The 24,508-nt window shown below is 38.9% G+C and overlaps 1 protein-coding gene across 1 annotated transcript; it reads right to left on the bottom strand.

The window, feature by feature from the left end:
* Window positions 1-1,119: 1,119 nt before the first annotated feature.
* Window positions 1,120-24,508, bottom strand: ibtk (inhibitor of Bruton agammaglobulinemia tyrosine kinase). Its single transcript, XM_028017142.1, has 29 exons — window positions 24,345-24,508; window positions 22,750-23,630; window positions 21,917-22,013; window positions 21,602-21,726; window positions 19,746-19,856; window positions 17,779-17,949; window positions 17,476-17,593; window positions 16,973-17,153; window positions 16,755-16,878; window positions 16,325-16,502; window positions 15,943-16,096; window positions 13,835-14,219; window positions 12,217-12,473; window positions 12,022-12,108; window positions 11,842-11,924; window positions 11,307-11,344; window positions 11,109-11,205; window positions 10,907-11,008; window positions 9,618-9,735; window positions 9,281-9,341; window positions 8,860-8,987; window positions 7,663-7,775; window positions 7,412-7,557; window positions 7,075-7,205; window positions 6,826-6,924; window positions 5,845-6,000; window positions 5,500-5,700; window positions 2,864-2,996; window positions 1,120-2,493 (listed from the first exon to the last, which is right to left on the bottom strand). The coding sequence occupies exons 2-29, from the start codon at window positions 23,071-23,073 to the stop codon at window positions 2,368-2,370; spliced, it is 4,044 nt and encodes a 1,347-aa protein (XP_027872943.1). The 5' UTR covers window positions 23,074-23,630; window positions 24,345-24,508; the 3' UTR covers window positions 1,120-2,367.

Here is a 24,508-nt window from a genome sequence, read left to right as displayed (position 1 = left end):
TTAATATTATTATTAAACTGAAGACCTTTTCAACCAATCGCCTACAGTCAAGTTTGTGTCTGATAGGCTAAAACCTCCAGTTCATCAACTGACTATGAAGCAGCGGGTCATAACACAAATGTATACTCCTAATTACCAAAGATGGCTATGTTGAAGACATTGAAAAATAATGTCGAGAGTGCAGTGGTGATTAAAAGTGTCCAATGTGGGGGAATATTTCTAACAGCTTTGCTAAGCTATTCAAACAGCTCTTTGCTTCATTGCAAAAAGCTGCTCATCTGTGTACTTTGCCAATAATTTGTAGTGAGGATTTTGAAATTCAACTAGAACTAAACATGAATTTTGCTCTTTGAATTGATGAAAATGAAAGAAAATGTCCTTGTTTAAAATCCTAATCTCTGATATTGTATTTATTAAGCCTCAAACAACCCCGCCATTTCAAAATGTATATATATGTAAAAAAGAATTGTCCCTGAAAATTAAAAAATATATATTTTGTATATCTTTTATGGTTTATTTGACCATTTTAGCAAAATTTGAAATCAGTTTATATTACCAACGTACAATAATTTAAACAATAATCCAACGGGTTGTGACAAAAACCAAGACGCGCGTATTAAATTTTTTTTTTAAATCTGAGGACTGACGGTAGCAATGCGCATTAAAGGAGAGCTCCTTATTGCCCAATAAACCAATTTCAGGACATTTTGTACACCGACATTTTCATTCCGAGCACAAACACAATGAGCAGTCCACTTGAAAAAGTATAAATCGCCCAGCACATCGCATTAGCACGAGGTCAAAAGGAAGATGTTTGCCCCTCTAACTAATGTGTCATCTCTGCCCCGGCTAATACATCCTAATCCGTCATTAACATTTTTCCCCATGAGTCGTCTCTCTCAGACTTCGGACGCGACGTTCCGTGTTCAATTACGGCCAATAAAATCCCTCAATCACCATCCCCTCTGCCGAGATCAGGGTCATCACAGTTAATCACAGACCGAGACTTCATAATGGTCCCGCTCTCATTCAGGGCCGATGTAGCATGATGAGATGTGAGGGGGGGAGGGAGATAAATGTTTTTTTTTATTTCCGACAAAAAAGAACACCAATTGGATGTTTTGATGGAAAATTGAGACAATGGAAGTCAGCTTTAATCTAAATCACTTAAAAATATAAAAATACACGCGAAGCTCATTGAACAGATGAGTTTTTACTTTATTGCATGCCAGTTTTGCTTTCACATCCTTACGTCTTAGACAAACACAAAAACAAAAACTTTTGGTAGGTAAAGAGATTATGTGCTCTGAAGCTCAAGTACCAAACTCACAATGACTTCCAGAAAAAAAAGAAACATTTTATTTACTGAACTAAAGATTTAAATCCGCACGCTGCCGTCTCTAAATCACAGTTTTAAACCAGCGTCGCAACAATATGCCTTCTCACTTTGTTTGGCATTCACGTGTAACTATATAAAATCATGTATTTACACTACTTGTCATTTGTGGACGCTGATCTTATAATCAATAGTTTACTGGGGACAGTACAGCTGAGCAAATCTGTCATCAAAAAGAAAAAGAAAAAAGGACACATCCATCAATTTGACAAGATCAGAAGGCCGACCTCTCCTTAGACGGCTGGTGAAATATGCATAAAGAAAAAAGAAAATTCAGAATTTTTCTGATTCATTAAATGCCTGAAATGCTGATGCAGTTCCAGTTTGTGAAAACTCAGGTAAAAGTGAAGGACTTGTGCTTTGACGCAGAAAAGGGTAAACTTGCAATTCCTTCATTTTTCGTTGGATTTTCTCAACTACTACATTACATCTACCAACAAACCTACAGCACATTTCTGTATGGCCTATATTGTTTAGTTGACGGATACTAATCTAAATCAGCAACTCAAACCTCAAAAGAGAAAAAAGAAGAAGAAAGAAATCGGTAATGGCCGGAGAACGCCGATCGGTGCACCTCTACGACATATCCCACTAATTACAGCTGAAGCTCTGCCAGCTGCTGTTTGGCACTCTTAAATTTTCATAATTAAACCAAGGACTTAAACTTATCAGACACACGCAAGCCCCCTGTTTAGTCTGTAACCACTTTGCAGCTTAAACTCCTGATTCTTTGGCAACTTCACACGACAGGAGATTTATGAAGGAAATTTGTTTGCGCCGTATTTCTGCTTCGCTGAGAACTACGATCTCTAAAAGACGTTTGCTTTGGGAGCGCTTTGTGACACGCGAAGCAGTCGCTCTCTCAAGTTGAAATAAACAAGACGCGGAGCAGCAGCAGAGCAGAAACACACAGTGGGGAGGATCTGGATTCAAACTCTTCGCTCCGACGGTATGCTGATGTTCGCCCGTCGTTAGTGTTTGTGCCAGGTTGGGGCGGCCATCGGGCCTCTGGACGTCGTCTCCACCGCTATCAGCTCGTCTGGGTTGTCCCGCGCCTTGTAGTGGAGCAGCAGGTCCTGAATGGCTCGCTCTTCAATCTGCAGGAAGAGGGAGACGGAGGGGGGAGCAAAACATCCCACAGATTATGAGATGGGATAATGTGTTCAGCAAAAGCACAATTGACTTGTGGGTGAAAACGGGAAACGCTGACGGTGAAAGTCTAATGGCGGTAAAGGAGCGTTTAAGATAATGGAAACCAGAAAGCCACATGGGGAGGAAAGAAAAAAAAAAGTGTTTAGTGAAGGCAGTGGCAGTAGTCTGGCATCGACGGCAACGCAAGACGGAGATGTTAAACAGATAAATCTGCCAGACGGGAACAGATTGCAGACAAAAGGAGCAGACATTCCACCACCATGTCGTCCTAGTTTAGAATCAAAACGGGAGCGAGGGAGTGCGTTTGTTGTCTACCTGGATGAGCGCCAGCGGCTTCTCTCGGCTGCGGATCAACGCTGCTTCTTGTTGCTTCTCCTCCTCCACGATGGAGGCGAAGGTCACCAGGGAGGAGAGGGGGGGGCTGCCCACGGCGCCCAGCACCCACGGCCTGAGGGGGAGGAGGGCGTGGGAGGAGACGCACAGGATGGGTTAGAGCGCTGCACACCGAGCTACGAGGGACGTCCTGATTACTCCCGGCTTTGACTTCATTTCATACCAGAGATTATACAGATTTTCTGGATGGCGATCGTTCTCGCATTTCGTTCCGACTTCGCTTTAGCTCAGGCGTTCATTTATGTGCCAAAACGTCTGGATAAGGTTGCGGAATGGATTTTGACAGTTGCGTGGCAACACCTTGACTAATTTTACTCCTTCAGTCAATCTGCGCAAAAACTGAATCTTTATTGTACTTTATTTATGTTTGCCTGTTTTGAGACTTAATAGTTGGTGTTCAAGTATTGTTAATAATGTCTTCCAGTAACACTTTGTTACCCTTAGTGATGCATTCAAATTTCCTGTCAACTTTGAAGAGTTTTGGAGCATACAACCTGCTAAAAGTGAAAATAAAATTATTTGCAGGGGGTCCATCTTTCAGCAAAAATATTCCCAAATATAATAAATCGAATTGGTTATCAAATTGATATTAAAAATTATTGACTCACTCAGGAATTGTATGCAAACACATGACAAACTTTTCATATTTTTGGGATTGTTTTTCTTCAACTTCATGATTATACGCCAAAAAAAATCCCAATGAAATAAATTGAATTTCCTGGCAGTAATGTAGCAAAAACGTACAAGAGGTATGAGTGGTTATGCAAAGCACTATAAATGTGGTCAGAAGCATTCAGTTATATGGATACTGCAGCCAGGCCAGTGTAATGATACGACCAGGAGTTTCCCCTGGAAGCACACGCTGAAGACATAAGACGGAAAAAATGTCAAATCAAAGATTAGAGAGGGATCTCTATTGAATCGGACTGTGGGTCTGGAAACGCACGGCTGAGATTATCCAGGGCTTCCTGACTCCACGTTAAACCGGCTCTCTGCTCTGCGTGATCCGTGGTGACGTGAGGACTGCCCCTATCGTTTGTGATTGAGTCCTACAGCTGCTTAGCACCCAGAAATAAGTTTTTTTATTTGTGTATTTATTTATTTTTTGTTACAATCCAGGATGAAAACTGCTTAAAGCAGGAGATTTCAAATCCAGTAAACAAATGATAATCACATCATACGTCTTTTGGGGGTCAGATGGCGTATAAACAGCAAAGCACAACCTTTCCCCGGATCAGGATATCGTGTGTGTGTGTGTGTGTGTGTGCGTGCGTGTGTGTACTGTGTTTATCCAGCTGTCAAGAGAGGCTGTAAAGGTTAGGGTGACTCTGACTCCGCGGGCAGGTTAACCCAGCTGCATCGGGGTCACCCAGATCGGAGTACTCACTCCATGCCTCCCAAGCAGAGAACCTCCAGGAACCCCAGCACTTAACGTCAACGACTCCACCAGTAACATACGGCATTTTATTTTTATTTTTTTCCTCCCCACCACTTCTTATGAAAATTTGTCTGAAAAATGTTTAGTTTTCCTGCTCTGAAATAAATATAAAAACTACATTCATGTTAATATGATGTTTCTACGTTGGATCCGCAATTATAATGGATCAATTTAAGCATATTTACTCCACCAGTAGCAATAATATAAAGTAGAAATGCAGTGCGATGAAAATAAAAACCACAGACTGTGATGACAGCGTGATAAATACCTCAACAGTGCCTTCAAGTGGAAATCAGCAGAAAAAACAAGAAGATCTACTCATGTCAATGCCAACTTATGTGTAGGATTTTAAAAAAAAATGCCCTTGTAGACCTGTCACAATAAGCAAGAAGTCAATTAATCTCATGGTAAAATAAAAAAATAACTCAATTTACATTTTCCTGACTTATTGTTGTTTCTCTTTTTACCTAAAGCTGGATGACAGAAGTTTTCAGTCTGGTGCTTTTGTCTCAACTAACCTGTTTTTTTTTTATTTTAGTTTGTTCACAGAGACTTCATAAATTACTTTGTTTTTTCTGTTGTGTTTATTTTTTGATATTTAAAATGTTTTCCAGTTCCAGTGTTGAATGCTTATTACAACTAAAGTGTGATGATCTTTGAGAACGTGATCTTGCATTATTATGACATTACTATTGACATTTACTTGAAAACGTTCACAAAAACAACAATATTATCGTTAATCACGATAACTTCAGGGACAAAGTATTGTAAATATATTAGCATGACAGGCCTATATTTGAACCAGTTAAATTAGATAATGTGTAGGCCTGTCAATAAGCCATTAAGTCACACGATGAATTCAATTGAGCTCAGAAATTTCTATTTTGATGATTAATATTTTATTTGCAGACTTCATAATGGATTTTATTTATGGTGTCTTGTGTGTGTGTGGGGAAGAAAAAGGGTTTATCTATCAACTTTAGTTGTTGAGTTTTATTTTGGATATTTAAAATATCTTCCTGTACCAGTATTAAATGTTCTTTAGAAAGAATTCAATTCATTTAAGTAAAAATTTGTTGCCATGGTGACATGCGTAGTCATGTGAAAGCACTCTGCTCACCCAGTGGGCTTCTCTGGCTCGCCGCTCTTGTTGTTTTTGAACGTGACCCTCCGGGCAGCGGGCGTGGCGCTGGCGGAGGTCCCCAGGGCATTCTGGACCCGCTGGGGTCCCGGGTGACCCACTCTGGCTGAACGGTTCTCTTCCTCCTCCACGAGAGCCCGAAATGAACATGAAGGAGGAGGGGACTGGACAGCTGTTGCCCTGCAGAAAATGCAATAGAAAATACTGGAATATTGACAAAGACAAAAAGCTTTGAGTTGAGAAAAAGAGTCCCACAAACATCCACAATAAAAGCACAATTTAAAAAGTTTTTTTTGTTGTTTTTTTTTAAGTCAGTTGGCTCACCAGGCCTTCTCGCTGCTCTTGGATGGCGTCGCTATGGGAACCGATTTAGATGGAGGCGAGTCCACAATGGCCTCTCTACTGGCCATGGCCAACATTTTCCTCTGCTTCTGGGACAGTTTGGAGGAAACGGTAGAGTGTTTGACGCTGGAGGTCACCCTGCATGCACACAGAAAAACATGCGCGCGCACACACACACACACACCTGAATTAGGACAATGAAATCTAAACGTAATGTAGCACATATGCCTTTATTAATCTTAAAAACACCATGTCTAGTTGTGTAAATGCATCTGCTCTAGTGCTGCAACTAAATTATTTTAGTTATCGATTATTCAGACGATTAATCAACTTAATGAATTGGCACAATTTGGAATTTATAAAAAATTTTAAAACAAAATTAGAAATGCCTTAAAAGATGTAATATTTTATTGCCTAAAAAAACAAAGCATTCATCTAGTGTACACTTGATTATTTACAGCAAAGGATACATCTGCAGCTAAACAGATACTTCTAACATCAATATGTGAAAAGCTTAACCATGTCTGCTCAACGTAACGCCAATACAGTGCAGGGCTGATCTGTTGATTATTTTTGGATTTACCAATTAATAAATGAAAAGCAAAAGCACATATATTTTAAAAATAGGATTTGAACCATTTAAAGTTAAACCTGCCACTTGAGGAGTTCTTGGTAGAAAAGATTTACAAAGAAGTTTTTCTTATTATTATTATTTTAAATCCAAAATGTGCATGTTTTTTATGGAGTTTTTGCTGAATTACTGCTGACAATATTTTTCTTTGAGCTGAATTAGGACATCCTACAGGAGGAAAAAAACAAGCACATGGCCTTGTTTTGACTTTGCATTCTCCAGTTAATGATTCATCGATTACTAAAACACAGTTGATGATTATACCAATAATCAATTTGTCACAAATAAACGTTCCAGCCCTGATCCAATCAGTACGTAAGCCGTCTCCTTACACTCCGGGGCTTTTTGGAGTTGCACCAAGAGTCTGCAGAGAGCTGGCCTCCATATCCATGATGGTTCTCAGATCCAATACTGGAGGTGCGTGAGCGGGACTGCAGGTTGTAGAAACAGATTCGTTGGCATCAAGGAAACGGTGCCATAGATCCACCATCTACATTTCAGTTGCCTTAAGATATAGTTCTACCAAGTCTCGATTAAAAAGTGATAAAATGCGATAAAATCATGGAGAAAATATTCCTTACCACGCAATAAGCTTGGGGAGGTCTTTGGGGATGGAGGTCGGGGGAGTTGGAGGGAGAACAGGAAGGCTGAATCTCAGGGAGGTTGGAGTGCTGGGTGGAGTCTTTAATCTCTGACTGAACGCTCGCTCATCCTACAGAAATAACCAGGAACATTACTTGATTTAGCAGTAGCTTTAGAAATTCACACTCAAGAATATTTATACAATTTAAAGAATCTGTCAGAATGTAAGCGCTTAAAAGCTTAAGGTGAACTATGACCAGAAATTAAAGTATTAACCACTAGAGTTAATGTTATTTTTTTCCTCTAGGCAACAGTTTAACAAAGATGTAAAATAACCTCAGGTTTGTCATGAAAGACAGGAGACTGCATGTCTCTGGGACTGCCGACTGCCATGTAGCTGCCCTCTGAGTCAGAAGTGAGGACTTCCTGCAGAGACTCTGTGGAGTTGGCCTTCCCCGTCTTAACCAGAACAGGAGACACCGCTGGACAAAAAGAAGAAGAAAGGCAGCTTACCAAAACAACCTGCTGCAAAATGTACAAAATACAGGTACAAACGTGTGTGTGTGTGTGTGTGTGTGCGCGTGTACCTGCAGCAGGAGGGCTCTGAATGATTTCAGAGAGTGTGTAGCCTCCTGAACTGTCAGAGCGTCTCCTTGGTTTCTTTTTTGCCCTCACCTTTGCCTTCTTCAACAGGACTTCTCTGAGAACGGAAGATGAATAAATATGATCAGAATATTGTTTTGCAGAGTGTGTTTATAAAATATAAAAACTGTCGTTTACAGGCTTTTAAATATAGCGCGATACTTTGGTGTTTTTAGTTCACTTTAATGAACAATTAATTGGGGTTTTGGAACCATTTTCCACACTGGCTTGAAAGTAGAATAGTTAATTTTATTTTGACAGACAAGATAGTGATTGGACTACTCTACAAAAAGAAGAAAAAAAAAATTGGTTTCATGATGAATTCATTGTATTTGAATAATGTTTAGAAATTAAATATTTAACTTAAAAAAACTAAACCAATTTATTTGATAAAACACAGACACTTGAAAGTGTTGTCCTGTTGTCTTCAATATCCAGATAGTTTAATTTATTTTAATAAAGGTGCCTCAATAATTATTGTATTTCAGTTTTAAATCTGACTTTTATTTGTTTGGTTTTTTTAACCGTCATTGTAATTACGTTAAATCTGTGTTTTAAAATTCATAAAGCAGAGAAGTATTATGTTTTTAGAACGGTCATAACCTCAAATTGATTAAACATCTGTGGAATCTTTTTTAAAGTGCCTAAAAAATAAAATTCTGCCAAAATAGTGATCATATATTCAAACACTATTCTGCAATAAGCTTATTAATGCCTACAGAGGAGTAGAGGTTTATGTGTAATAAACATTTGCATAAATTCAAAAAAGAAGAGTATATACATTTGAAGCTCTATGCAAATTGTGAGGCTCCGATCTACAATAACAATTACATTTCTGCTGCCAGTTGTTGACACAAAAGCAAATACTACTATTACTATTACTACTACTACTAGTAATAATAATCTTTCAGTAGAATCAGTATGCCCTGAAAAAGAACTGTTCAAAATCAATCATTAAAATCCCAACCTCAGCATTCATTCCCATGATGAGTGCATGTAAGATTCTAACTGGAACCTTTTTGCGTTTTATGGCACAGATAAAACTGCAAACCTTTCCTACTGCAATTTCTGAATAAAGCTACATATGCATTGAGCGCAATAAAAAAAAGTGTATTAACTAGTGTATTTATTGCTTGGTGTACCTGCAAGTCTGATCCAGTTCTCCCTCTGGTCTGGGGCTGAACGCCAAGTCCAAGTCCTCCTCCTCATACGCACTAAGGTCTGGTGCTCCGGGATACGGCGTGATAACTCGCCTTTGCATAGCAGGGATCTGAAAACAAGCGGTTCAACAGACTAAAAAAAACACACCCAACGGCTGTTTAAAGTAATGAATGAGACAGTTGTGTTTTTTGCTTTCTTTCAGATTAACATTAAAATAAATCTCTCTCTCTTGGGCTGTGTGTGGATCAGAGGAGAGAAATGTCCTCTGTCCAACTGAAAAAGCTGCTAGAGAAAAAAGGCATTGATTCAGCCTCAAAGCTTCCCAGAACCCAGTCCAAACAATCATCTATCTAGTAACAAGCCTAAGGAGCACACAGCATGGAGCGCTGGTATGAAACTCACCGCCCGTCTATAAGCCGCAGAAAGCTCAATGAGGACTTCCTCACTGAGGATATCCAGAGCCCTGAGGACAACACAACCAAATAAAGGAGTTAACACACACAAACTTTTATTTCTAACATTAATGTCACACTGATATTAATGTTAGGATATAAATAGAGAAAGGTTTTACCAAATGTACACAAAACTTCAATCAAATACCAACTGAATTAAGTTAAATACTACAAATAACAAGATTCTATAGCTCTAAGCTTACTTTTCTTTGCCATTAAAAATACTAAACTTGATAAGGTGGTACGAATTAGCTAAACTAAGCTGTCGTATTGACTCAGATTCTCACTTCGACTCCAGCAGGGCGCCAATGTTGAGGACGATGAACTGCAGGCAGGACAGTTTCAGCTGCTCCGCGTTGTACATGGTGGCAAATTCCAGCAGCACCGCCACGTTCTTCAGGGTCACTGAGGGGAAGGGGGGAGATATGCATCAATGCAACAACTGTTTATGTATTGTTCCAACAGCGTTCACTCACTACACCTGTCACACTATGTCTAAAGCTACAAGTTACAGTTGCGTCAACAAGTAGGAACCCCATTAATCAACAAGAATTTGCAACTCAGAACTTATTTCTTTGCAAATATTGGGGCAAAAATAACAATAAAAAATGAATAAGCAGTACAAAAATAAAGGGATTTTCAAAATGTGGGGCATGGGGAGTGTGACATGAGGAAGTAGTAAACCAGAAAACATAACTGCAAACATGTCTATAAAGCCCCAGAAGTGTTTTTTTATGCATAAAAACAGGAGGCTAAACTAAAATAAAGTTTACAGTTCTCAAACAGTTTGAAACCCCAGGTTTATAACATTAATGTGAAAGAATATGTTGGTCTGCAACATTGCCAGGGAAGAAAGACATTAGAAATACTCTTTTGCAAGTGACCCCCAACCCTGGAAGGTCAAAGTAAGGCAGGCAAGAAGGGTTGAAATGTCACATCAAGGTTAATTTCTGCAAAGTGAGAACTTTAGAAAAGGACACTCTTTAAAACAACCAAATATTAAGTGTTTAAAACCCTAAGTCAGCATGTTCCCACAAATCAGTTTTGTTCCCACAAAAAAAACAAAAGCATTAATTTGAAACAAAATGAATCCTGGTGGCTGAAGGCTGATGACCCGAGTGTCTTGCTGTAACTGAGTCCATCATGAACTCCTCTGTAAACCAAACTATTCTACGATCTAAAGGGAGTCTATTCAAATCAAGAGTCTGTTCATGCACTGCTTCTTCACTTTGCCTTTTTATCTTTGTTAAATAAACACATGAAATTAATTAAAAGTCTAATAAAGAACCAAAGGATTTCTTCACATTCTGATCCTCAAATGGCTTTCCAGCTACTAATTTCAAACATTAAAAACTGCCTGGATTGAACAGCTTATATGCAAATTAGCCAAATACCTACTGGAAAAAAACCCAAACTGTATTAACATGAATTAATCTTAAACCAATTTAAAATTTCTAATGGAAAACAAATGAATTTGCTCTTTTAACATGAAAAAAACAACCTTTAAAGACACCCACAGGTTAGAATAGAAGAGCACTTCTTGTGGACGGGAAACAGTGGAAGACAAAGAACGTACGGTTCTCGGTGATAATGACCTCGCACATCTCCTTCAGCCGCGTGATGAGCAGCTGGTCAGCCACAACCAGCACGTTGCACACAAACTCCACATTGGGAGAGTCTGTTGAGATAAGAGCGAGAACAAGCAACAATAAAAGCCATTATGAGCAACCCCAATCCGGCAACCGTTAGAAAAACTCAATCAAAATATGAGTCAGAACCTTTAATGGTGGGAGACTCGTCTGTGTAAATGTACTCCAGAATGACCTGCAGGATCTCTGAGCTGGTGGGCATCTCCAGAGCTGAACACGACGTTGCCTGAGTGACGGAGCACAGCAGCGTCATCAGCCAAACTGCTAAAGAAAACGCTCAGCGGGTAGAGAATACAGAAATACTTTATTTTTGATCAAATCTCAAACCTCAATCCAGGGGTTTCCAAGCATGCTGTTGAAGTATTCTGACCAAAAAAAAACAAAAACAAAAACAAAAAACAAAGCAGAAACATGCTGGATGAGGATAAAAATATTTGCAAAAAATGTTCAGAAATTGTTGAAAATGTCTGAACAGACGTGTTACAATGACAACATTAACCAGGTTTTGCTGTAACTTTATGAAAAAGCACCAAGTAGTGCATATTTATTGTGGAAGGATTTAAAACAAAAACACTAATCTGAAATTTGGCCTACAGTTGTATTCATGGTTTTATGTGAAAATAATTTGCAATCATCCTTTTATTTCACTATTCTGTGTATACTTATCATATGATTACCCAATAAAGCAAAGAGTGGGAGTTCTTTGTAAGGCACTCAATACAGATGCTGCTACAAAATAATACGGCTTATAATATCCTACACACATGACAAACTGAATGGTTTATTCAGGTATGCAAAATAAAACACAGTATATAATTTGTAAGGAAAAATGACCAATCAGCAGTCATTCTTAGTTTCTTACCTAGTCTTGCACACAGGACACTTTTGTGACAGGGAAACTCTTTCCCATCATCAGATTTTAGAGTGACATCACAAAGATAGGAGCTGCACAAAAAAATACCATATATGAGTACATACTTAATTGTTTACCATCCATTTTTTTAAAACTTTTATTACAACTAAAATGAACTCTTATACAAACCACTTTTTCTGGAAAAATTTGGGCTTGCTGCCAGTTTTCTTCTGTACAACGTTAATCTTTCCATTCTCATACTTCACACCATCCAGCCTGAAGGGATGGGAATAATTAAATAAGATATATATATATATATATATTTTAACTGATGAAATTAAATCAATTCTGCCTTTGTGTTAGAGAGGGGAAACATCTGCTCACCGTGCTGACAGGCTCCCCAGGCCCAGATGTTTAGCCACAGCTTGTAAGGTTTTCACCGGGTTGGCCCCTCCTTCGCTGGCCCTGGTCTTGTCACCTTTGCCTCCCTTCCCCTTTTTGCTCAACTTGGATCCCTTGTTCTTCGCCTTGTTGCCGTCGCCTTTGGTTGAAGGGGAAAGGGACTGGTACACTTCAAGGGCCGAGCAACCTCTCAACCCCAGGTCCTGCAGACTGCTGATAAGCCTCTCGTGCTCAGAGTCCTGGCCAGCAGAGACAGAGGAACACAGTCTAAATGAAATAAGCCTGGCACAATCAGAGGAAACGGTTTGTTCAGGTGAATCCCAAAGATAGACGGGAGAAGAAAAAAAAAAGAATATTAAGCTTGGCAGTGTTTCTTCAGGTTTCAGCGACTCAAATTTAAGACTTTTTAAGACCGTTATGGATGGAATTTAAGACCTGTATCATGACAGAAATATGCAAAAGAAACAACTTTAACTGCCAGAATGAATGTAGCATCAAAGGGGATGGCAACAGAAGTGAGCCAATGGCAAAGACGAACGTCATTCAACCAAGTGGTGATAAATTTGCACTTAGACCATGATAGACACAAAAAAGAGCTAGCTGGACAGTTTTTCTACTCCAGGAACCAGAACTAATGGTTCCTGCTGATATAGCTGCTAATGTACATTGCTAGCTAGAAAGGGTATAATATTGCCTTGCAAGTAATATTAACAAGGCAAAATCGCTAGCAATACCGGATATTGCTAGTAAAGACATATAACTATACTCTTGCTAGTTAGCAAGAATATATTAGCAGCTAGTTACCAGTAGCCTTGACCACCTCAAGTCACAGAAAGCAATAAAGAAGCAACTTAAATGTTTTCTGTCACTCAGGACTTTTCTGACTGACAGAAAAGTCCTGAGGGGAAATAAAAAATAAAAATAAAAAAAAGACTCCATAGTCTTATCACCACAACATTTAAAACCTGTGATTAACATATTTGAAGTGAACTTACTTTTTCAAAATTCATTTAAGATATTTTAAAACCTTAATTTTATATACATGAATTAAGGACTTTAAGAATGTGCACAGATTTTTTAAAAAAACAACAAAACCTTGGATTATATTTCTATGTAGGTTTGAATAAAAAAAAACTGTTAAAAAATATATATATAGATTAAATGTATATAATTGAACAACTCAAAAAACAACAGTCAATTACAGAGTATATACAAATTATTTAAGATATGTAACAAATCCAGAACACACTCACAGCAATGTCCTCGTTATATTTCAGTCCTCAGGTACTTCGACACTAACAAACTTTACTGTAAAAAGTTTGTTATTCTGAATCTTAAAACTTTCCAGAGAAATATAGTCTGACACAAATGTATAAAAAGGAAGCTCATCTCCTGTCAACATGGTCATAACAGCCTTCATAAGTAAAAATATTGTGTTCTTCTGTGATCTTACTGATTCAGGGATAGATCTTAAGAAACATAATATTGGATTAGGCTTTAATTGCTGCTCAATTCTCACATTAACCGCAAAAAAAAAACAAAATCTTGTCCCTAAAAGAAATAAATAAAAACTATTTAAGAAATATAGCTCTCTGCTTACCTGGTTTTGGCCTGTTGACATCACCGAGCCTCTGGGTCGAGCCCCGGGCACCAGAAGCTCACAAGAGTCCGTGTAGATGAAGTGCAGAGCGTACTCCAGCATGTCCGCCGCGATCTTCTCCAGAATGAACAAGTCACAACCGACGGCATCTTCGCCCCGTCTCACCTCCTTGTCGAGCTCCTCGTTAACGCCGCAGCGCTCGGACATGAACAGCTTCCGGAAGAACTCGGACCTCATGGACAGAATGTACTTGTGAGCGGGGAAGTTGCGCTCGCCGGCCTGAAGCGTCACGTCGTGGATGCTGTCCGTTTCGTCGGCCTCCTCCAGAAGACTCCGGAAGTGCTGGGCAAAGGAAGACGGAGAGATGCTGGGCACCTCAAACAAACTGGAAGACGCAGAGAAGAAAAACAAAAATATACACATTTTTAGATTTATTGGACATTGGACAGATTGGAATTAAGCCATTTTGAACAATAATCATAGGAATAAAGATTTTTACACCTTAATCTGTAAGATTAATCTTAATCTGTAAAATTAAGCTGAATAAACTGTTAGAAACATGACAATATGGTGCCGAGGTCTTCAGAATGATTACATACTGCAAGTTTATTGCTGTCGCAGTTTTACTGAACAGTGAAGATCTCGAAGATTTGACTTGATTGCAGTAAAAGTTAGCTAGTCATTAAAGTCAAATCTAATTAATTTGTATAGCATTTCAGCAACAAGGCAGTTCATAGTGCTTTACATCACAAAAACATAATACACTCATCAATTACAGAAAACAAACAACACATTTTCTCAAATCCCATCATCGAAATCATCAAGAAAACATACATCAAATATATTGATCCATGCTTCACTTACTACTCATCAAATTTCCTTCATTTACTTTGTGAAGCACTTTGTGCAAATGTTCCAACTGTGGGAAATGTGCTATATAAATAAATACATTTGGCATTGATGTTTTGTTTCCTGTGCTGCTCATTATATTTGGTCTATATTTGCTATGAGCTCAAAGCAGAAAGACACCATCTAGCTTTTCAAAAGTTAACATGTCACAATTCTTATTGCATGTTTTCCTTATGTGGCGCTGCACTTTTCTAAACATTTATTCCTTTTACAAATGTCTCAAAACGTCCCCGTTTCCACCCCTAGATGGCGCAGTGACCAGTAAAAATATGATCTTCCTATTGGTAGAGATGAGATTTCTCATCCCGCTTCTGTTTCTCAACAAATCAACTACGCATTTTTTTTCTTGTATTTTTGTTTTTATCTCCAATACTCTGAAGCTCATACTTTCCACTGAAATTGATCCATTTTCAATTTCAATTCAGTTAAAAAGCACTTTACTAAACAAATGGATCTAATTCATATCCAGAGATGTATGAAATCCGATTAAACCTACATAATGGAACCATGTGGATAATTAGAATTCACTTATATACATTCAGTGTTTTTCCACACTGAAATAAAAACTTAAATTAGTTTAAGAATAATTTAAATAAATAAACTGGCCCAGCTTTTAGATAGGAGATAATATTCCTCATTTTCTTTGAGCAACACAATTGCATTTAAAGAATATAAGAATAAGTAATAAAATAAAGAAAAAGGTACACAGATTTTTCAATAAGAGGACTTGTTTACAACTGGTGAAGATGTTTGAACAGGTGCAAAAAATAATGAACCACAAATATTTTTAAACAAACATGAGTTAATGAGTTATAACTGTCAACACTGTGACAAATTCATAATCAGCCAGCATAATGAGAAATTACTATATACTAATACTACATTCTGACGAAGGAAATAGTGACTCTTAGAACAGCTTCATCTAGGCACAAAAGCCAACATCATATTTGGACGCCTCACTCACCACATCCATTAAATCAACATTTTAAAAAGTCACTCTGTTGGCTGTTTAAATTGCACCTGTAAAAACTTAAAAACTGCCTTTTATTTCCCCAAGTAGCAAGACATTACTGAATCTGCATTTCTCTGGAAAAGTTCAATAAAAATCTGAAAGAAATGAAAAATTCTCCCCCCCCTACTACTTCACTTTGTTTGGATGAGTAGTTTGACAATTTTTTGTGAATTGGTTGATCTCAGACCTGGTTCTGGGGTCAGCTTGAAGAACTCCAAAGTTTCGTCCTTTGGAGTCCATTGTGATGCTGACGGCTCTGTGGACGAAAGGGAGCTTCTCCAGGCGGATTCGCTCATACATGGTGCCAGCGTCCGACGGCCCAGAAACCTCCACGCTGACCTCTGGAAAAATCAACAGTTCAGCAAAACTTAACCAGGTAAAAAGTGAACAAATCAAAACAACAACAACAAAATCTAATCAGAAGGTCAGCAACATAAAATTTCTGACAAAAATATAAAAAGAAAGAGAACTGGAGCAGATTAAGCATCGCATTTAAATAAACCACAACACTTCATTGGTGGATTTTAACATGTAATTAAATGGGAGAACAGAGGGGGGTCATTCCTCACCTTTTTTTTCTTCGTACTTTTTATACTCCCCGGCCCATACGCCGCTAAAGCCTTCCCCGTCGGGAGTCACAAACATCATGCCGTTGTTGCTGAGGGCGATGTCGGACATGAAAACCTGACGCGGATACGCCCACCTGCACTGTCTCACCGCGCTGCCAGACGAACGCCAGCAAAACACCTGACGGAGACAGGAGAGTTATACAATTCTTAGTCATCGCTGACACCTGGACCATAAAGGTACGGTTGTTTTTAGAGATTCCCCCGTTAAACTCTATAGAAAGGGTTGGATAACTATAGAGGAAGTGAGGCGGTGATAAAAATATAGAAAAACAGGATCCGTCGTGTTTGTAGGACAGCGTTTAAAATCTGTACCTTCAGGCTTCTGGAGTTATGTAAACAGCTTATATGTGTGCAAGAAGCCCTGACTTACTCTCCCTGCTTCATCCAATGCCAAGATGGCGATCTTTTCCCCTCCGCTGTCGTTCAAGATCTGCGGATGTACCCAATGGTCCAGACTGCCACCGCTGATCAAGACTTTTTTGATGTTTAGCTGCCTGAAAAGAAAAAAAAAATCCATCACAGTTACTTTAAGTGTTTGTTTTTTTTAAACAAGCTGAGATATCTACAACTACTTTTGTTTTTTCTTACTTGGAAGCCATTTTCTTGCACTGGTAGTCAGCCAGCAGATAAACGTCCCCTTTCCCAGTCACGACCACAGTTGCTCCGTCGCTAGCCGCTGCCATGGCGATGCCGACATCCTTGTGGTGCAGAGCCGACACCTGGCGGGGCGTCGTCACGCACTTCTCCCCGTTTGGGTCGAGCAGGTAACCTAGAGACCAGACACAGAGCGGTGCAAAACGCCATCGGAAATATACCAAACTAGCTACACACTGATCACATTTACGCATTTTAATATTTCATACTTAATGTTTTTCATCAGTTATTTTATAAAATACACACACAAAAAAAAGATTATTCAAGGCTCCAATTCCAAGGTTGGTTTTTTTGCATAATATTTCAGTCTCGATTCATTTTTACACTTGTGTGGCCACATTTTGAGGCTTTCGTCCCAATTGAACCAGACAGTTCAGTCATATTTTGCATCTGAAAATAGTTTCAATGGTTTTGTTGATTTCAGTGCCGAGTCTTACCCAGCTGCCCTCCATTCAGTCCCACTGTATACACCGCCTCTCTGGTCCACAGCACCGTGTGGAACCTCCCTGCAGCAACTCCGATCACCGCCCTGCCTTTCAGCATTTTGGAGAACACCTGATAATAATAATAATAATAATAATAATAATAATAATAACATAAAAAAAAGAAAAAACAGCACATGTATGACGTGAAACAAAAGCAAAAAATAAATAAATTAGGAAAGCCATGACCCATGTTTTGGGGGGGTTGTTCTGAAAGGTCAGATGCCCCCCCCCCCCCCCCCCCTCCCCCCTCCCCACCTGTTTAGGAGCATGTGCAGAGGCAGGGGGAGGTGTCAGGCCCAGCTGGTGGAAGGTGTTGAGACCAAACGTGTAAACATAGCCTTCCTCTGTCAGCACCACGGTGTGGTCTTTAGCTGCTGCCACCTGAGAGCAATGGTGGGACATCAGACCCTCCACCATGCGAGGAACCTTGAAACAGAAAGGAGAATTTTTTTTTTTTTAAATAAATCACAAAACAGAAAAAAGTCAATATGTATTTGCAAACAGAGTGCCTTCATAAGTATGTCTACACCTTTAAATTGTCCACATTTTGTCACACTACAACAGCAAGCTGCAGGTATTTTATAAGAATTTGATTTGATGGACCAACATAAATCAATGACTAAAAAGGAACTTAGAGAAAAATAGTTCATGGTATTTATTTTACAAGTACGGTATATGAAAAGTGTGGCAGGTATTCGTGCCCAGTCCCTGAACAAAAACTTTGGAGTTGTTCAAATTATAACTACAGAGCTTTTTGGGTCTGCTTCCACCATCTTTGCATTGTAGAGACTGAAATTTAAGTCCTTTTTTATTTTCCCTTCTTTGTTTTTCTTACAAAGTAGCTGAAGCTCTGATTGGATGCAATAACTTGTCAAAACAATGAAGTTATTAACTGTTGAAAAGACTGATGTCTTAGATTGGTCTATGAGCAGACCAGTATGTGAAGTTTCGCCACACTCTCAAGTCCTTTATTGTGTCTAACAGCTTTTCTTGCAGGATTGCCCTCCATTTAGTTCCAACAATCCTCCTATTAACTCTTACATGGCTTGTGTCAAAGAGAGAAAAATGACTTCTTGTGGTGTTCTCTGAACAACCGCTTTCTTCCTTCATAAAAGGAAAATTTGAGCTCTGTAGAGTTACCCTGAGCCTTAACGTGTCCAAAGCTCGGGATATTGATTTATTACACAACCCCCATTTTCAACTTCCACACCTTAAAAAAGGCTGCATCCAAGTCCTGCAGCTCTCTCCACTTTCCACAAAGGCACCATTGATAGAGCATCGTTCTCTGACGTGACAGAAGCAACGTTTCAGACAAAAAGGCCCAGAGAATAGCTGTGAGGTCAGCTGAGAGGACTGCAGGGGTCACGCTGCCATCTATTGAGGGCATGGACAAACAACGCTGGGACAACCTCTGTCAGGTTTTAGATGAAGGTTTTGAAAATAACCTTTAAGCAAGTCACTTGGTGAACGTCTCTTAAATAAAGGGGGTTTTCAATAATAGTCTCATTTCATTTCATTGGATCTTTACATAAATATCCAAATAAAATGCAATTAAGGTAAATGAATAAGAATATATTTGGATGTAATAGAATACCATCACTCAGATTCAAGACTTTTTAAGACCATTGTGAGCAAAAAAAAAAATAAGACCATTTCTGTCTCCACAGAAATGTAACAACTTCATCCAAACAACTGCCGCTAAATCTGCTCTTACAACAGAAGCAAAAAAGTGAGCTAATTAGCTAGCTAGGGTATGTTAGCAGTGAGTTACTGGTAGCCTCAATCGTCCAGCATCAGACAAAATGTAGATGTCTGGGTGTGACTGAAAATTTTGCCTGACAGAAAAGTTCTATGAGAAAATAAATCAATAGTCTATACGATTAAATAGTCTTGTCAGGACAAAATTCAAGACCTGTGATTAATGCACTTAAGGCAAAGTTACTTTCTTAACATTAATTTAAGATATTTTAAGGCCTTCATTTTAGACATATGAAGTTATGATTTTTTAAGAATGTGCGGACGCACCGACACTTCTCTTATCTTGTCCCTCAACATAAGGGAAACTTAAAAACCCAAAACAAGTAAAACACAAATTTTATAACAATCAAGATCTACACCTTCCTGTGCTCATAGGAGGAGTAATGACTGAGGAGAATAACTGTTTTTCAGTAGTTATTGAGAAAGGTATGTGACCAAGTGCTGAGTGATGAGTCAAACCTCACCAGATAGGTCTGTTCATCTCCATGACCCAGTCTTCCACCTTGTCCATGTCCACAGGTAAACACCTGGCCTTTCTGAGACAGGAACACAGAGTGGAACTTGCACACGACCACCTACAGGAGGAAAATACATAATTAGGATTTTTCATTGCTTCTTGTAGTTTTACAAAGCAATATTCTGGGCGAGCTTGTTGTAACTGGGCAATACTTCGAACTTTGACCTCGTAGTTGGAGGCTTTGGTGTGTCTCCCTCCGCGACAACCAGCCAAGTTCTCATGTAGCGACATTAAAAACACTACGCCAATAAAAGGCCAGGGCACAAGTGGAAAAGCAAACATCATTATTAATACATTGGGCCCCTCAAGCCTTCACTAGAGCGCAGGGATGTTTCCTGAAGAATCTCATTGATGTGGATGTTCGCACATACGCGTGCACAACGGCGTAGCTCATTTAATTAAAAGCATGTCATTTGTGGAATTAATATTTAACCTCTAGCACCTGCTGGATTAGGTTAGGAAGACAAAGCCTACACTCCGCATCGCCAGGTCATTGTGTGGCCACGATATCGGATCTGCCCGACCCACGGGGAATTTTAGAAAACCGTTTTGCGGGAAGAAACATGTAGAGAAAGTTTCTTCTGTTAATAAAAGGACATGAAAATAGCTAAAGATTAATTATTTATTTGATTCAAAACAGTCTCGATATTTGCAAGCAAAATACTGCTTACCTGGAAACACTTCCACAAGTTGTGAAGAAATAACAACAACAAAAAAACTTTATAGCTTATTTAGTATCTGTTTTACTAATGTGGAATTTGTCGAGTGGTACTTTTGCACACAAATCTACAACTTATTAGCAGTTAATTGCCTGGTGAAATTAATTTTCCAAACAGATTGCTGATAATGAAGCAAATGATAAAATGCTTTCCATTAAATTTCCTCTCAAGAAGAGTCTAATCTACACCTAGTAATGTAAATGACCTCAAACGCCAATAGATTTCATCCACACTGACAAAACGCTGGCGTTCATGCTCTGTTTGACTACATCTGGTTGTGGTTAAGCCTTGAACTTGGTGGTTCAAGTGTTAACTCTCCACCCTCACAAGTTTAACATCTTCAGTTGGTTTGACAAATTGTGTAGTCAAATTGTGTGCCAAAAGATTTACTGGAAACACTCAGTAAAAAGATCCAAATCTTGTGTAAATCTGCAAAGAGAGTTCCCTAAGGATAAGGTGTGTTTTTAGTTTAAAATGTTAAAACTCAAATTTCAGATTTCTATCTTTTAGGCATAAAGGGAACAGATTCTGCAAACTCAAATTTCTAAACAGTTCCTGTTCAACCCAAATCTACTACATCATAAACTGAGACCAGACCACAGGAGACAGTTAACATAACACATTTGAAAAAAACAGAACATTTACTCATTTAGTAAGTGTCAGTGGCTTGCTAGCAATCCATCGAAGAAAAATAAAAAGTATTAAAACTTTCAAAGAATATCCTATTAGGATAATAGGATATTCTTTGAAAGTTTTAATACTTTTTATTAGAATTATTAGAATTCCCAAGGGTTGCAAATTCAAAAGCAAGGGGTAGCATGAGTCAGCCATGAGGGAAAAAAACATGCTGACGAACCCTAAGGAGAAGGTTGTGTAATGCTGGGCTCCAGGGAGGGGAGTGGTTATCTACTAACCCTCATTTGCAACTTATCTCCAAAGCACAAGTGCAATTTTTTTTTAAAGAACATTGATGTAACATATGTCGGCAATCTCTTGATAAACAAGGTGCAATAGAAGTCATGTTCGGCGCAGTGAGCAGGAAATGATGAGTCCATCTCTCCTGAGAAGTGAGGAGTTTTCTTACCTGCTTGATGTAAACTCCGGTCCTGGCAAACACGTCCACCAGCTCAGGGTGATGTCGGCTGTCCTGGTTCCCGTGGCCCAGACTAAAATTAGTATTGCTTCCCCACATGTACACTTCTGATGGGTCTGCAGTGAAGGAAAGATCATTACAAGAACAGCCATAACTCTGTCTCTACGTGAAGTTTTATTTAATTATTAGAAGATGACTTTTGATGTATTTCTTTCATGCAGCTAAATAAAAAACATGTTCATTTACAAGGGAAACATAGTCTAATGTCCAAAAGTGGACGATGCAGAATGCCTCTGATTTTCTTACTGGTGTTTTTGAAGACAACATGTGCTGGTCTGTCTTTCATCGTCAGGTCCAGGACAGAGAGACCCTCCTTGTCCAGGGTGGACAAAGGTCCACCATGCTTCACATAATCAAAAAATAACAACAATAATTAAAGAGAAGATAAATGAATATAAAAATATTCACTTTCGAAGAAATTAGTCCAACCAACTTCTGTGTTACAACATTATTCTGTTTATCGTTTCTTTCACTTTCAATTTTATGTTGTTTTTTTTTATTTTGTCAAATTATCACCGATTTTTATTAGGATTTAATATCAGCACCAAGAATCACAGAAATAAGAGGGAAAAAAAACTTAAATGGTTTTCATTTTGTTCTCTACAAATAAAGTTTTTTCCATTTGCTTTTTTTTCCCACCTGCTTGAGTAGATGTTTTTTTAGAATGGCCTTTTTCTGCAACTCTTTTGGGATATGTCAACAAATTTACAGACTTGGAAACATAAATTTCTGCTGTTTTGTGCAAAATGGCTCAAACTCCATCAGACTGAAGTCCTGTCACACATTCCAAATTGAATTCAGATCTGGACTTTGACTAGGCCCTTGTAATGCATGAATTTAATTTGACCTACTGTAGGTTCAACTATAGAGATTTGGTCTTGCTGTCCTGCTCTCAGGCAAAGTTGAAAAAAAAACAAGCAAAAAACAACAGCGTTGCATCATTTTAGTTTCACTTGAGAATTAACAAAGAAATTTATGTTTACAGCAACGCAAAGTGCAGGGGAAAAAAATTAGAGGAAGAGATCACTTTGTAGAAAATCTCCAAAATTCAAAAGAGATTATAATCCGTGAACACATACCTTGACCAACGATATGAGACAGTGGATGTGTCCGTAAAAGGCACTGCGGTGCAGCGCATTCCAGCCGGACTCTTTGTCCTTCAACATCAGATCGGCCCCTTTGGCGTCCAGGAGCCACTCCAGCAGAGCCTTCTTTCCCACAGAGGCCGCCAGGTGAAGGGCCGTGCGACCGAACGCATCGCGCAGGCTGGTTGCGTTGTGGCAGTGTGAAGCCAGGAACGCCCGAAGCTTTCCTTCGGAGCCACTGGTTAGCGCCGCCACCACCTGGTCTGCGTGTTGCTGGGACCGGCATTTCGGGGTGCAGTCCAGAAGTGCCAGACTCATCCTGACCTTTTCAAAGAAAATAAATCCTCTCTTGCGCTTCTGTCACAGAGTCTTTCTGACAGCCCAACACCCACAATTGTAAACAAGACACGTCGTAACAAACCAATAACACTGAGACTTAATTTATGCAGAACAAAAAGAAGCTCTCGGAGGAAAGTTTCTGAAAACGGTCGAGGTGGTTTGGAGTGCTAGAATTGTGCTTGTGTTGAGGTTCCACTGCACCCTAGCGACCACAAGAGCCTTTTCCGTAGCTCCCTTCAGTCCACCATTTCGACCAAGGATCGAACACACACCAGGCTGCTTGCAGCACACACCGGCATGATGAATTCAATAAATACAAAACTTAACATGCGCTTCATACAAAAATGTACATCTCAAAAAATTTGCAAAAATAGTTTTTCTATCCAACCATTTACAAAAAAAAAAAAAGGCTACAATTTCAAAAACCCCTGACCTCCACGTCCAGCAACCCAACCATCCAACTTGAGGGGAAAGGCCACCTTTCCCCCCCAAAACTCACGCTCCTGGTTTTAAAACTCCATAATTGTAGAATGCACCTGGGGAGAAGAATAAAGGCACTATTTAAAAAAAGACAACAAAAACTTACACGCTATGTGTGTGGAATCAGAGTTTTCATTAATGCTGCTTCCAAATCTTTTCTCGCTCCTTTAACACCAGAAAGTCATTCTAGTGAAGCATTTACTGTAACAAAACAGGGTGAGTGAGTTGCTAGAACATAGTAGGGATGTCAAAATGACTCGGGTAATAACAACTGTGACCTAATTATCAACTTTAAAAGCTTAGATCTGCTGAGTGTGTACACCTATGATGCGAAGTTACAAATGCACAACTTCAGCATTATGTAACAGGCTAAACTAGCCGGCTAACAGCAACTTCAAGGTTGTTTTAAGTTTCTAAAATATCCCAATACTGTATGCACGTAAAAGACATTCAACCTAATAAAAGTTTATTGAATATTACATAGGAAATGTTTGCCCTTAATCTACCTTTAACTACCTATCACACAAGCTAACGGTTAGCTGTTAGCTTCTCAAATTGTTTCAGAATGTTGTCCAATTTAAAATATAGAAGCAAACAAGCGTTCAGCACAAACCAAAACACATAAAAGGGTCTTTTCTATGCTCATTAGTTTAAGAATCTAATAAACATAGTTGCGTTAGCTTTCTTTAGGGGAATATTGCTAGCTAGCTTGATAATGTTACTGCGGAAGAGGAAAAAATATAGATAAAAATTCGGGTTTTGTCTCTTACCTTCCGCTAGATGAAGAAAAAAGAGAATACGGAGAAAGTAACTTTAGCGACGTATATCCAGGGTGTCATAATTGCAAATAAGAAACTTTAGCAGCTTTTGAAATTGTGCCCAGTTTTGACAAGGCTAACCTCCCGCAGGTTAGCTGACAACACCCACTTAATAT

The sequence above is a fragment of the Xiphophorus couchianus genome, chromosome 5 (assembly GCF_001444195.1).
Source record: "Xiphophorus couchianus chromosome 5, X_couchianus-1.0, whole genome shotgun sequence".
NCBI classification, from domain to species: Eukaryota; Metazoa; Chordata; class Actinopteri; order Cyprinodontiformes; family Poeciliidae; genus Xiphophorus; species Xiphophorus couchianus.
Note: the sequence above shows the minus strand (reverse complement) of the source record. Positions and strands in the feature narration are given on the sequence as shown.

Coding starts and splice junctions, on each gene's coding strand:
- ibtk (XM_028017142.1), bottom strand. CDS start 23,073: ATGAGTCTGGCACTTCTGGACTGCACCCCGAAATGCCGGTCCCAGCAA. Junction 16,879..16,972: donor TGCAAGAAAATGGCTTCCAA/GTAAGAAAAAAC, acceptor TTTTCTTTTCAG/GCAGCTAAACATCAAAAAAG. Junction 12,474..13,834: donor TGTCAACAGGCCAAAACCAG/GTAAGCAGAGAG, acceptor TCTGCTGGCCAG/GACTCTGAGCACGAGAGGCT.